This window comes from Lepus europaeus, chromosome 10 (assembly GCF_033115175.1).
Source record: "Lepus europaeus isolate LE1 chromosome 10, mLepTim1.pri, whole genome shotgun sequence".
In the NCBI taxonomy this organism is placed as follows: Eukaryota; Metazoa; Chordata; class Mammalia; order Lagomorpha; family Leporidae; genus Lepus; species Lepus europaeus.
The window spans coordinates 27,845,155-27,859,343 of NC_084836.1; the positions used below are offsets into that span (position 1 = coordinate 27,845,155).

A 14,189-nucleotide genomic window follows, 5' to 3' on the forward strand; every position below is an offset into this window, starting at 1 on the left:
GGCCCAAGAACTTGGGCCATCCACTGCCTTCCCAGGCCACAGCAGAGAGCTGGCCTGGAAGAGGGGCAACCGGGACAGGATCGGTGCCCCGACTGGGACTAGAACCCGGTGTGCCGGCGCCGCAAGGCGGAGGATTAGCCTATTGAGCCGCAGCGCCGGCCTTCCACTGCTTTCTGAGGCCACAGCAGAGAGCTGGATTGAAATTGGAGCAGCCAGGACTTGGACCAGTGCCCATATGTGATGCTGGCACTGCAGGTGGTGGCTTCACCCATTACGCCACAGTGCTGGCCCTGGAAAATAGTGATTTTTTTTTTTTTTTAAAGATTTGTTTGAAAGGTAGACTTACAGAGTGGCAGAGGCAGAGAGAGAGAGAAAGAGAGAGGTCTTCCATCTGCTAGTTCACTCCCCAGATGGCCACAATCTGAAGCCAGGAGCCAGGAGCTTCTTCTGGTTCTCCTATACAGGTGCATGGGCCCAGGGACTTGAGCGTTCTTCCCAACGGTGATTTCCCATGTACTGCCTGTCCCAACATATGTGTAGCCTGCCATATTATTAACATTCCATACCAGAATGGTCTGTATGTTACAAATGATGAACCTACATTGATACCTCATTATCATCTGGAGTCTTTAGTTTATATTAGGCATCATACTTGGTGTTATATATCCTGTGGACAAATTTATAATATTTCCACCATTATAGAACCATGCAGGGTGATTTCATCTTCCTACATGTCCTTTGTATTCCACTTCTGCATCCCACCTTAGACTTAAACTCTTGACAGTGATGGTCTTTTCACTGTCTTAGTTTTGCCTTTTCAAAAGACATATGGTTGGAATCACAATATGTAGTGTTTTTCAGTTGACTTCTTAGTAATATACATTTAAGTTTCCTCTGTGTCTTTTAATGTCTTGATAGCTCATTTCTTTTTTGTTCTGATTAATATGTTATTGTCTGGATGTGCTACAGTTACTTATTCATTAACCTGCTAAGGACATCTTGGTTGACTCTGTTCAGGGCAAGGGAACCTCAGAAATGAAAGGTTTATTGAACCATTAAAGATGCCAGTCAGAAAAAGGACCAGGTTGGGGCTGGCGCTGTGACATAACTGGTAAAGCTGCTACCAGCAGTGCCGGCATCCAATATGGGCACCAGTTAGAATCCTGGCTGCTCTACTTCCGATCTAGCTCCTGGGAAAGTAGTGGAAGATGGCCCAAATGCTTGGGCTCCTGCACCCACTTGGGAGACCTGGAAGAAGCTCTTGGTTCCTGGCTTTGGATAGGCCCACCTCCGGTCATTGTGGTCATTTGGGTTGTTTACATTCTTATCAGTGACTTTTAAGAATTCTTTGTAGCTGGTGTGGTGGCGTAGCAGGTTAAGGTGCTGCCTGCAATGCCAGTATCCTCTGTGGGCACCTTTTTGAGTCCCGGCTGCCCTACTTCTGATCCAGTTCCCTGCTAGTGTGCCTGGGAGAGCAGTGGAGGATGGCTGAATTGCTTGGGTCCCTGCACTCACTTGGGAGACCCTGATGGAATTCCTGGCTCCTGGCTTTGGCCTGGCCCAGCCCTAGTTGTTGTGGCCATTTGGGTAGTGAACCAGTGGGTGGAAGACCTCTGTCTCTGCCTCTCCCTCTCTTTCTCTATAACTCTGCCTCAAATAACTAAAAATAAGTCTTTGTAAAAAAAAAAATAATTATTTATGCATTTTTGCTAATAGTTCTTTTTCAAATATGTCTTTTGCAAAAATTCATTTCTAGTGTGTCTTGCCTTTTCATTCTCTTGATAGTGTGTTTCAAAGAGGAGTAATTTTTAATTTTAATGAAGTCTAGCATATCAATTCTTTCATGGATCCTGCCTTTGATGTTGTTTCTAAAAAATTACTGCCAAAACCAAGGTCATCTCAATTTTCCATGGTGTTATCTTTTACAGCTTTGTAGTTTTGAATTTTACATTTATGTTTGTGATCCATTCTGAGTTAATTTTTATGGTGAGTGCAGATTCTTTTAGTTCTTTTGCATGTGGATGTCCAGATGTTCCAGTACCATTTGTTGAAAGTATGTCTTCATTGTATTGCCCTTGCCCTTTTGTCAAAGATAAGTTTACTAACTCATGGGTCTTTATATATTTTCTGAACTCATGGATTTATAGCTATTTTTTAAAGAGTTATTTATTTATGTGAAAGTTGAAGTTACACAGAGAGAGAAGGAGAGGCAGAGAGAGAGAGAGAGGTCTTCCATCCACTGGTTCACTCCCCAGTTGGCCACAACAGCCGGAGCTGCACTGATCTGAAGCCAGGAGCCGGGAGCTTCCTTTGGGTTTCCCATGCAGGTGCAGCAGCCCAAGGACTTGAATCATCTTCCACTGCTTTCCCAGGCCATAGCAGAGACCTGGATTGGAAGTGCAGTAGCCGGGACTTGAACCAGCACCCATATGGGATGCATCTATAGAGGGTGAGCATCTCAAATGATGTGGTTTTGTTGCATCCACTCGTCAGCTAAAATAGACTATTACCAGTGACAGTCACATGTGAATTTGAGAGGCAAGGCAACCAATCAGGACCTTACCAGAGTGCAGCCCCCAACAGCAAGTTACACAGCTTTTTATAGTATTCTGTCCACTAGGGCTCACAATTTCAAACCCCTTGTATGCAGTGAACAATAAAAAACCCAGATTATGGTTGTAAGATAACAGTGCAGGGTGCGTTTCTGTCAGCTGAGGCAGAACACTTGGTTTGTGTCCTTTCTCAGTTCCTTGGAATTTGGGCCTACATAGTTTCACAAGATATACCCTTAGCCATTAGCCAGCAAAGGTAATGTGTAGAAGCAACAGATCTGCAATTAGCTTTTAGCCACACTCACTCCATTTTGATTTTGACTATACAGTTTTCTCATCTCTGGAAAAACTATATGAATGTTTATATTCTGACACTTTTTTTAAAACTTTTATTTAATGAATATAAATTTCCAAAGTTCAGCTTATGGATTACAATGGCTTCCCCCCCATAACTTCCCTCCCACCCACAACCCTCCCCTTTCCTGCTCCCTCTCCCCTTCCATTCACATCAAGATTCATTTTCAATTCTCTTTATATACAGAAGATCAGTTCAGTATATATTAAGCAAAGATCAACAGTTTGCCCCCACATAGCAACACAAAGTGAAAAAAATACTGTTGGAGTACTAGTTATAGCATTAAATAACAGTGTACAGCACATTAAAGACAGAGATCCTACATAATATTTTTTTAAAAAATTAATTAATTTTCTATGCCATTTCCAACTTAACACCAGGTTTTTTTTTTTTCATTTTCAATTATCTTTATATACAGAAGATCAATTCAGTATATACTAAGTAGAGATTTCATCAGTTTGCACCCACACAAACACAAAGTGTAAAAATACTGTTTCAGTACTAGTTACAGCATCACTGCACATTAGACAACACATTAAGGACAGATCCCACATGAGTTGTAAGTACACAGTGACTTCTGTTGTTGACTTAACAATTTGACACTCTTGTTTATGGCGTCAGTAATCTCCCTAGGCTCTAGTCATGAGTTGCCAAGGCTATGGAAGCCTTTAGGGTTCGCCGACTTTGATCTTATTCTGATAGGGTCATAGTCAAAGTGGAAGTTCTCTCCTCCCTTCAGAGAAAGGTACCTCCTTCTTTGATGGCCCCGTTGTTTCCACTGGTTCTTTCCACTGGGATCTCACTTGCAGAGATCTTTCATTTAGGTCGTCTTCTTCTTCTTCTTCTTCTTCTTCTTTTTTTTTTTTTTTTTGACAGAGTGTCTTGGCTTTCCATGCCTAAAATACTCTCATGGGCTCTTCAGCCAGATCCGAATGCCTTAAGGGCTGATTCTGAGGCCAGAGTGCTATTTAGGACATCTGCTATTCTATGGGTCTGCTGTGTCTCCCACTTCCCATGTTGGATTGTTCTTTCCCTTTTTGATTCTATCAATTAGTATTAGCAGACACTAGTTTTGTTTGTGTGATTCCTTTGACTCTTAGACCTATCAGTGTGATCAATTTATGAACTGAAATTGATCACTTGGACTAGTGAGATGGCATTGGTACATGCCACCTTGATGGAATTGTATTGGAATCCCCTGGCATGTTTCTAACTCCACCATTTGGGGCAAGTCCGATTGAGCATGTCCCAAATTGTACATCTCCTCCCTCTCTTTTTCCCACTCTTATATTTAACAGGGATCACTTTTCAGTTAAAATTTAAACACCTAAGAATACTTGTGTGTTAATTACAGAGTTCAACCTCTAGTACTAGAACAACAACAACAATAACAACAAAAAATATTAAAAAGGATAAAATATTACATTGTACATCAACAGTCAGGACAAGAGCTGATCAGGTCATTGTTTCTTATAGTGTCCATTTCACTTCAACAGGTTTCCCCTTTGGTGCTCAGTTAGTTGTCACCGATCAGGGAAAACAAATGATATTTGTCCCTTTGGGACTGGCTTAATTCACTCAGCATGATGTTTTCCAGATTCCTCCATCTTGTTGCAAATGACCAGATTTCATTTTTTTTTGACTGCTGTATAGTATTCTATAGAGTACATGTCCCATAATTTCTTTATCCAGTCTGCTGTTGATGGGCATTTGAGTTGGTTCCAGGTGTTAGCTATTGTGAATTGAGCTGCAATAAACATTAATGTGCAGACGGCTTTTTTGTTTGCCAATTTAATTTCCTTTGGGTAAATTCCAAGGAGTGGGATGACTGGGTTGTATGGTAGGGTTATATTCAGGTTTCTGAGGAATCGCCAGACTGACTTCCATAGTGGCTTAACCAGTTTGCATTCCCACCAACAGTGGGTTAGTGTCCCTTTCTCCCCACATCCTCTCCAGCATCTATTGTTGGTAGATTTCTGAATGTGAGCCATTCTAACCGGGGTTAGGCGAAACCTCATTGTGGTTTTGATTTGCATTTCCCTGATGGCTAGTGATCTTGAACATTTTTTCATGTGTCTGTTGGCCATTTGGATTTCCTCTTTGGAAAAATGTCTATTGAGGTCCTTGGCCCATCTCCTAAGTGGGTTGTTTGTTTTGATGTTGTGGAGTTTCATGATTTCTTTGTAGATTCTGGTTATCAACCCTTTATCTGTTGCATAGTTTGCAAATAATAAATTTTTTTTAAAAATATGACAATAATAATAGAAACTTTTTTTTGTAGGTAGGAAAGTAGGTGGATGGTTTATGCAATCATTTTTTTTTTTTAAATTTATTTATTTGACAGGTAGAGTTACAGACAGTGAGAGGGCAAGACAGAGAGAAAGGTCTTCCTTCCATTGGTTCACTCCCTAAATGGCCGCAATGGCCAAACTGCGCCAATCCGAAGCCAGGAGCCAGGAGCTTCTTCCGGGTCTCGCACATGGGTACAGGGGCTCAAGCACTTGGGCCATCCTCCACTTATGCAATCATTTTAATGCAAATTTCTTCCTGTTAGTAACATGGGGAAAACAACAAAAATCACCTTCGCATAAACTTAGCAATCTGTTATATTTGTCTTTTAATATTTTTATGTATTTATATTTTTATATAATTGAAGTCACATAATTTATAAACTTTGTACTTTTCTTCTTTCATAGATTTGGGATTGTGTCATATGCATGCTCATTTTTCTACATAACTTTCACCCTTGCCATTTTTAATAGTTAAGCATTGAATGATTATGTTATAGTTTAGTTAGCTGTTTCTTTATTTCGAACATATAAGTTACTTACAAGTGACTTATAAGTTTGCTTGGAATGCTCTTTCAACTGGGCTTGAAAAATTTTGATCAGACTTCAATCCCAAACAGTGCCTGGAGGGACTTAAATCTTTTAGAAAAATTTGTTTTTGTCAAGGGGTAGCAGTAGCCTTGCTCATTTTCTGAATTCCTACAGTGAGCCTGGCTTGTTAAGACATTGGGTGCTTTAGGTCACTGTTAGAGAACTTTTTGCCTCTTCCTGTTTTTGGTCTGTATACTCCTGTGTTTTTTTAGTTTTGATTAGGGGTACTTGTTTTTGAGAAGTCTCTGCCTCTTTAATATTTAAGCATTCTTTTTGTCTTACTGATGTATAATTGAAGCAGAGGCAGCTGGTTTCTTTGTGAATCCTGAACACTGTCAGAACTAGTTCTGGACATGCTCTCATTTGGAACATGGCATATTTGCTCTATATCTCCTGTCTCATTCCACATTTTCAGTGTCTTTTAAAAGGTTTATTTTATTGGGAAGGTAGAGTTACAGAGAGAGAGATCTTCCATCCTCTGGTTCATTCCCTAAATTGCCACAATGGCTGGGGTTTGGGCCAGGCCAAAGCTGGGACCCAGAGCTTCTTGTGGGTCTCTCACATAGATGACAGGGGCCCAAACACCTGGGCCATCTTCTGCTGCTTTCTCAGGGGCATTAGCAGGGAGCTGGATTGGAAGTGGAACACCTGGGACATGGACCTGCACCCCTTTGGGATGCTGGTATCACAACAGCAACAACCTGCTGGACCAGGACTGGGGCAATTGCATATCTGATTAAAGCCATGGCCTGGAGCACCGGCCTGGGAAAACAGCAGTGGATGTTCCAAGTCCTTGGGCGCCTGCACTTGTGTGGGAGACACAGAAGCAGCTTCTAACTATTGGCTTCTGCCTGGCCCAGCCCTGGCAATTGCAGCCATTTGGGGAGTGAACCAGCAGTTAGAAGATTTCTCTCTATCTCTCTGTCTCTCCTTCTCTCTCTCTGTAACTCTGCCTTTCAAATAAATAGACAAATCTTTAGAAAACAAAAAAAAAAAAACCATCCCCCATGTTATCAGTTTAACTTGTGTGTTTGAATGTATATATATTTCTCTGATAAATTTCTGTCAAATATTTATTTTTCTTTAAGTATAGTATTATTTCTGCATATCTACTTTGCATTTTCCTCATCTAATTGAAATTATTGCTATTCTACTTAATTTATTATTTCCTTCAAGGAATAATTTCTTTTTCAATTACCAGAACTAGCATTGATCTCTTCATTCTCAGAACTCTAATTACACTCAGACCCCTTCCATTTACCACTCCTGTTTTTTTTTTTTTCCCCAAAATTGCTTTCTACTTCTTTGTATGCATTAGTTTAGTTTTCTTATTCAGAATGTGGTCTACCTGAAAGCCTGGTCCTTGGTTCTCTTAATCTGTCTTCATACCTGATGTACTTCCATTTGGCCTCTAGGTATAAAAAAATAGCTGTGTATGTAATACTTTCTCAAATATATAACTTAGAGGATATTTATCTCCTTATCACTGTAAATTTTTGGCACGAATTGTTATCTCATTGTTTTTGTAAAATAAAACTTTTAAAAAAGATTTATTAATTTATTTCAAAGTTGGAGAGAGAAAGAAAAAGAACGAAAATTATACAGAAATATCTTCCATCTGCTTGCTTACTCTCCAAATGGTCTAGGCTGACACCAGGAGACTGGAACCTTATCCAGGTTTCCCCCTTGAGTGACAGGGGCCCGAACACTTGCCATCCTCTACTGCCTCCCTAGGCTCATTAGCAGGAAGCTGGATTGAAAGCAAAGTAGTTAGGAATTGAATTGGTTCTCTAATATGGGGTGCTGGTTTCACAACTGGTGGCTTAACCTGCTGCACCAAAATGCCAGACTCTAGAATAAACTATTTTTTTAAACTTTTATTTAATAAATATAAATTTCCAAACTACAACTTTTGAATTATAGCGGCTCCCCCCCCCCACCTCCCTCCCACCTGGAACCATCCCATCTCCCATTCCCTCTCCCATCCCATTCACATCAAGATTCATTTTCAATTATCTTTATATAGAAGATCAATTTAGTATATACTAAGTAAAGATTTCAACAGTTTGTACCTACACAGAAACACAAAGTACAAAGTACTATTTGAGTACTAGTTATGCCGTTAATTCACATAGCACAACACATTAAGGACAGGGATCCTACAAGGGGAATAAGTGCACAGTGACTCCTGTTGTTGATTTAACAGTTGACACTCTTATTTATGACGTCAGTAATCACCTGAGGCTCTTGTCATGAGCTGCCAAGGCTATGGAAGCCTCTTGAGTTTGCCAACCCTGATCTCAGAATAAAATATTTTTTTAAAGATTTATTGGAGAGGCAGAGGCAGAAAGAGAGAGAGCGAGGTCTTCCATCCGCTGGTTCATTCCCCAGATGACCGCAATGGCCAGAGCTGCACCAATCTGAAAACAGGAGCCAGGAGCTTCTTCTAGGTCTCCGACATGGGTGGAGGGGCCCAAGCACTTGGGCCATCTTCTGCTGCTTTCCTAGGCCATAGCAGAGAGCTGGATTGGAAGTGGAGCAGCCAGTACTTGAACTGGTACCCATATGGGATGCTGACATTTCAGGTGGCAGCTTTACTTGCTATGCCGCAGCACTGGCCCTGCAGAGTAAACTTTTTTAAGTGAAAAGTTATCTGAGTGGTATTTCTTCAGGGTTAGTTTTATTGCATTTGGGCTTCTTTTTGAACTGTTGAGATTCTGGTGGCCTCAGAACAGAATAAGAAGCTCTCTGACAATTCAGCAACAATCAGTGGGGTATATTTAAAAATAGGCACATCAAAAACCCCACATCTTAGGATAATTTTCCTTTTTTTCTCTCATTTTACTCCCCATGCTTGTTGAGCTTACTTAAATCAACTAAGATTATTATTAAATATTTTAAAGTATTTGTTTTATTTATCTTTTAAAAAATGAGAGAGAGAGAGAGAGAGAGAGAGAGAGATATCTTCCATCTACTGGTTCACTCCCCAAATGGCTGCAGTGGCCACGGTTGGGCCAGGCTGAAGCCAGGAGCTTGGAACTCCATCTGGGTCTCCCACTTGGGTGGCAGAGGTCCAAGTAATTGGGCCATCTTTCTGCTGCTTTCCTAGGTGTATTAGCAGAGAGCTGGATCAGAAGTGAAGCAGCCAGGTCTCAAACCAATATGCTCATGGGATACTTTGCAGATGGCACTTAACCTGCTGTGCCATGACACTGGCCCCAACTAGGATTATGTTAAGCAAATGTGAGAATGGCTACTTTTGGTGGTGGCAATAGGATTATGTAGAAATACAATATTTTTTTGAATTTATTCCTCTCAGTAAAGGTAAATATTGGTGAGAAGCCACCTGGAACCTGGAAAATAAAAAATACAGAAATAGGGAAAATAGAGTTCTTTGGAGATACAGCTTTTGTGTCCAGTCCCTTAGGGATGGTGTTACTAGGTTTTTTTTTTTTTTTTTTTGGGACAGGTAGAGTGGATAGTGAGAGAGAGAGACAGAGAAAGGTCTTCCTTTTTGCTGTTGGTTCACCCTCCAATGGCCGCTGCAGCCGGCACATTGTACTGATCTGAAGCCAGGAGCCAGGTGCTTCTCCTGGTCTCCCATGCGGGTGCAGGGCCCAAGCACTTGGGCCATCCTCCACTGCCTTCCTGGGCCATAGCAGAGAGCTGGCCTGGAAGAGGGGCAACCGGGATAGAATCTGGCGCCCCATCCGGGACTAGAACCCGGTGTGCCGGCGCCACAAGGCGGAGGATTAGCCTGTTAAGCCACGGTGCCGGCCCGGTGTTACTAGTTTTTTAAAAACCATTGCAGTGTGAAGCTTTCAAAGGGTTAAAGAATCAAAAATGAATTTTTAGTTTCATACAGTAATCCATACTAACTATATCACTTTAATGCTTTTCTTTAATTTTGTAAATGTTCTTTCCTTGCCATATCCATGAATATATCATCAAGTTCAGAACTAGCTTTTATTTATTTATAAATTATGTCATATAAATTTATAAATTTATAAGTATATCATTTTAGAAAAGAACCTTGTATTAGTTTCTGGAGGAGTGTAGCTGTTATAATAATTAAAACATGAACATTTTATGAACATTAAGTGAACCCAATAAAGACTTATTTTAGATATGTTTAGAAAGTTTTAGAAGGATTTTGGGAAAATTTGATGTAATGTGGAAAACAGGGATTCTTTCTTACGCTATACCAGGAAATCTGAGATCCCCTATGGCCAAGAACAACAACCTGAGGACTCTCTGAAGGACAAAGAGAAATCTGAGATCAGTATATCTGCTGTATCCACATGATATCTACATAATTTTAAAGAGTCAGGATATTAACCACTTCCTTTATCATCTGATTCTTTACTCTTATATTATTTTTATTATTTTTTTTCAGTAAAATGGGGGTCAACATAGTAAATCAAACAAATAAATCAAAAAAACCCTCAGTTATAAAGACTAGGAATCTTAAATATTCATCCTCAAACATGTCCTCAAAGTCTTGAATATATCAGTACACACTTAAGACAGAACAATTCCAGCTTTAGGAGACTGACCCTCTATAAAGAAGTTTGAACTCATCAGAGCCATTGGTGTGGACACCTGTGGATTATATGGTTGAGGTTTCACAAGACCTTACCATGCCTTCAGTCCAGAGGAGAAAACTATATCCACTCAGAGAAAAGACATAAGCATTTTAGGAAGGTCACAGGACAAATAGAATGACAAAGCGCAAGAAGAAAGACAAAATGGAGACCCACTGCTTCCCCATTCCTAACATCTTGGTGTCACCACAAAGTAAAGATTGAAACTGTTGATGAAAACTCATTGCCTAGGAAGATGAGCCGGCCCCTTCTTGTCATTCTTCACTCAGACTCACAGAACCTTGAGTTTTTCTGAGAAGCCTAAAGAAGTTAACTACAAGTTCAGTATCCCTTATCTGAAGTGATTGAGACCCAAAGTATTTTGGATTTCTGATTTCTTACTCTTTTGGAATATTTGCTTACATGTAGAGATGTTTTGGGAATGGGACCGAAGAGTAAACACTAATTCATTTATGCTTCATATATACCTTATACACATAGCCTGTAGGTAATTTTATACAAGATTTTAAATAGTTTTGTGCATGAAACAGTTTCATTTGTGATGTGGAATTTTCCACTTGTGGTGTCATATTTATGCTCAGACACATTCAGATTTTGGAGCATTTTGGATTTTTGAGTTGGGGTACTCAAGCTGTGTTTTTAAAAATGTTCTAGATAATTTTATTTCCCCCTTGTTGTCTTAGCATTCTAGGTCCATTCTCCTCCTAGAATATAACATAGGAAGTTAAATTAATCTTACACCATCCTAGAGGGAGTATGTTTAAGAAACACTTGGGAGTTTCCTTGTAGCTTTAATCAATTGTTATTTCCTACTTGTCCCAGTTTCCCAATTTATATATTTCTACTATGAAATATAATAAATGTGCAAAATATCTGTGTAAAAAGAAAAATAGAAGAAATGTGGAACATTCAATGTAAGATGTCTGTTTATCTTTAATTTTTTTTTTTTTTTTGACAGGCAGAGTGGACAGTGAGAGAGAGAGACAGAGAGAAAGGTCTTCCTTTTGCCGTTGGTTCACCCTCCAATGGCCGCCGCGGTTGGCGCGCTGCGGCCGGCGCACCGCGCTGATCCGATGGCAGGAGCCAGGTGCTTCTCCTGGTCTCCCATGGGGTGCAGGGCCCAAGCACTTGGGCCATCCTCTACTGCACTCCCTGGCCACAGCAGAGAGCTGGCCTGGAAGAGGGGCAACCGGGACAGAATCCGGCACCCCGACTGGGACTAGAACCTGGTGTGTCGGCGCCGCAAGGCAGAGGATTAGCCTAGTGAACTGCGGCGCCGGCCCTATCTTTAATTTTTTTAATATAAAGGTAATTTATATGTATTGAAATTTTGAAAAAATTTAACAAAAACAAAGCATGAAAAACTAAACGCCAAAACTTTCATAATTCTGTTTTGCCATATGTAATTTTTAATATATAATTATAATATTGTATATATATTTTCCATTTCTATCCAGTTTTAATAATTTTAATTAATGAATTTGAAATAGTATCAATGCATCCTTGTTTGGCATTTAGGTTGAATATTTAGTAATGATATATTGGATGTTCTTGTGTTGAGGCAAATGTGTAGTAAGTTGTCAATCTTGGGTGTCTGAGGTACATTTTGTATGACAAGCCTATCAGGCAAGCCATATGGGCTAGTGATTAAAAACTACACTGCACAAACTAAAATGTATTCTTTCACTATTCAGTGTGTGTCTTTGTGCAGATCACTTAGTCTCTGTGCTTTGGCTCTTGTGCAAAGTGAGATTAATGCTAGTATGTACCATATATATCTTTGCTCTGAATCTGTTTTTATCCAACAGATTTCACATTCATTTAAAGTAACCCTAGATATTAATGAGTGATATTTGATGATATATGGTACAAATGTTGCAGGAGGAAAAGACCTTTAATCCTCCAAAATGTATCTCTAGTGGTGCCACTTTAAATATTGGAGACAGACTGGTAATGATTAGCTTGAGAGGTTGATGAAGAGGCAACTAGGTAATTTGTGCTATGTTGGTTGTTTTGACACTCCTCAAGTCATTGTAGTTTAAGTTTCCTTCCCTCCCTCCCTCCCTCCTTCCCTTCTTCCCTCTCTTCCTTCTTTCCTTTCTCTTTTGTAAATATTTATTTATTTGAAAGGTAGAGTTTACAGAGGGAGGGGGAGAGAGAGAGAGAGAGAGATCGTCTGTCATGGTTCACTCCCCAGCTGGCTGCAATGGCTGGAGCTGGACTGGTCCAAAGCCAGGAGCTTGGAGCTTCTTCCAAGTCTCTCACATGAATGCAGGGGCCTAAGCACTTGAACCATCTTCCACTGCTCTCTCAGGTGCATTAGCAGGGATTGGAAATGGAGTGACCAGGTCTCGAACTGGCACCCAAATGGGATGCTGATGTTGCAAGTGGGAGCTTAACCTGCTACACCACAATGCCAGCCCTATAGTTTTAGTTTTTGTAGTGAAGAGCAATGCAAGGGGAATCAGAAGATCATTTGGTTTTACTTCTTTCTGTTTTTTTTTTATTTTTATTTTTTGTTGTTGTTGTTAATAGTATGATCATGAGCAGGCCACTTAGCTCCTTTAAATGTGTTTTTTCTTCCATAGTGATAATGTTTACCTTATCTTTCTCAAAGATGTTATTATGATTAAATGTTCTATGAAAGTAGGCTGAAGAATATAAAGTATTATATTCAAAAGTAAATTTTGTTAATTGTAAAAGACTAAAAATGTGAGAATATATATGGAGATCTTGATACAGTATTAGCCACAGTACTGTTTGTCATTGTGAAGACATTTACTTATGTGAGAAGATTTGCATTATTAAATGGGTTATGAATATATTTTAGTATCTGCTTTGATATTTTTTCCTTTTATTTGTATTTCAGACTCCTGGGAGAGTTGGCTCTCAAGGTTCTGATTTAGATTCATCAGCAACTCCCATAAACACGGTGGATGTCAATAATGAAAGCTCTTCAGAGGTATGAAAATAATACTTTGGCAACAAAATTCAGTATTATTTCAAGGAAAATTAGGAAATATTTGGAGTAATGATTGTGACTTAAACTTGTCTTCTGTAGGAAAAGTTCTTATCAATCTTTCACAAAAATTGAAATGCAACATTTGCATCATACTTGTAGATATTTAACTGAAAAATTTGTGAGACTATGAGTATATATTAAGACTGAAAAATATATTGCCAATTTGTCTTTAATGCTATTATCATTTCAAGTTAATGAAGAATTTTTAGTCTGTTTATAAAGAATTAATAATTAGTTCTGTATATATACTGTCATGAACTGCAAGTTAATGAGAAATTAGTTTATCTATACAATTTGTATATTTACTGTTTCTTTTATGACTTTGGAAGACTTTTTATTACATCTCTGGTAGTTTATTATGAAAATTAATAGAGAAAGTAGGTACTTCATTTTTTTGGAAAATTATCCTTAATATTTGTGTTATTTGTCTGTTTTAATAATAGTTATTATTTTTAATAGAAAATTTTTATTTAATAAATATAAATTTCAAAAGTACAGCTTTTGGATTATAGCAGTTCTTCCCCTCATAACCACTTCCCCACCTGCGAACTATCCCATCTCCTACTCCATCTCCCATCCCAGTCTTCACTAAGATTCATTTTTAATTGTCTATATATAGAAGATCAACTCTATACTAGGTAAAGATTTCAACAGATTGCACCCACACAGACACACAAAGTATAAAGTTCTGTTTGAAGACTAGTTTTACCGTTAATTCTCATAGTACAACACATTAAGGACAGAGATCCTACATGGGGAACAGGTGCACAGTGACTT

General features: G+C 39.2%; 1 protein-coding gene across 1 annotated transcript in view; it reads left to right on the plus strand.

The window, feature by feature from the left end:
- The window catches only part of EEA1 (early endosome antigen 1), a 160,523-nt gene that overhangs the window by 26,296 nt on the left and 120,038 nt on the right, over window positions 1-14,189 (plus strand). The window contains exon 2 of the mRNA XM_062203134.1: window positions 13,260-13,352. Coding sequence (XP_062059118.1) covers window positions 13,260-13,352 — 93 coding nt within the window. The remainder of the gene's footprint in view (window positions 1-13,259; window positions 13,353-14,189) is intronic.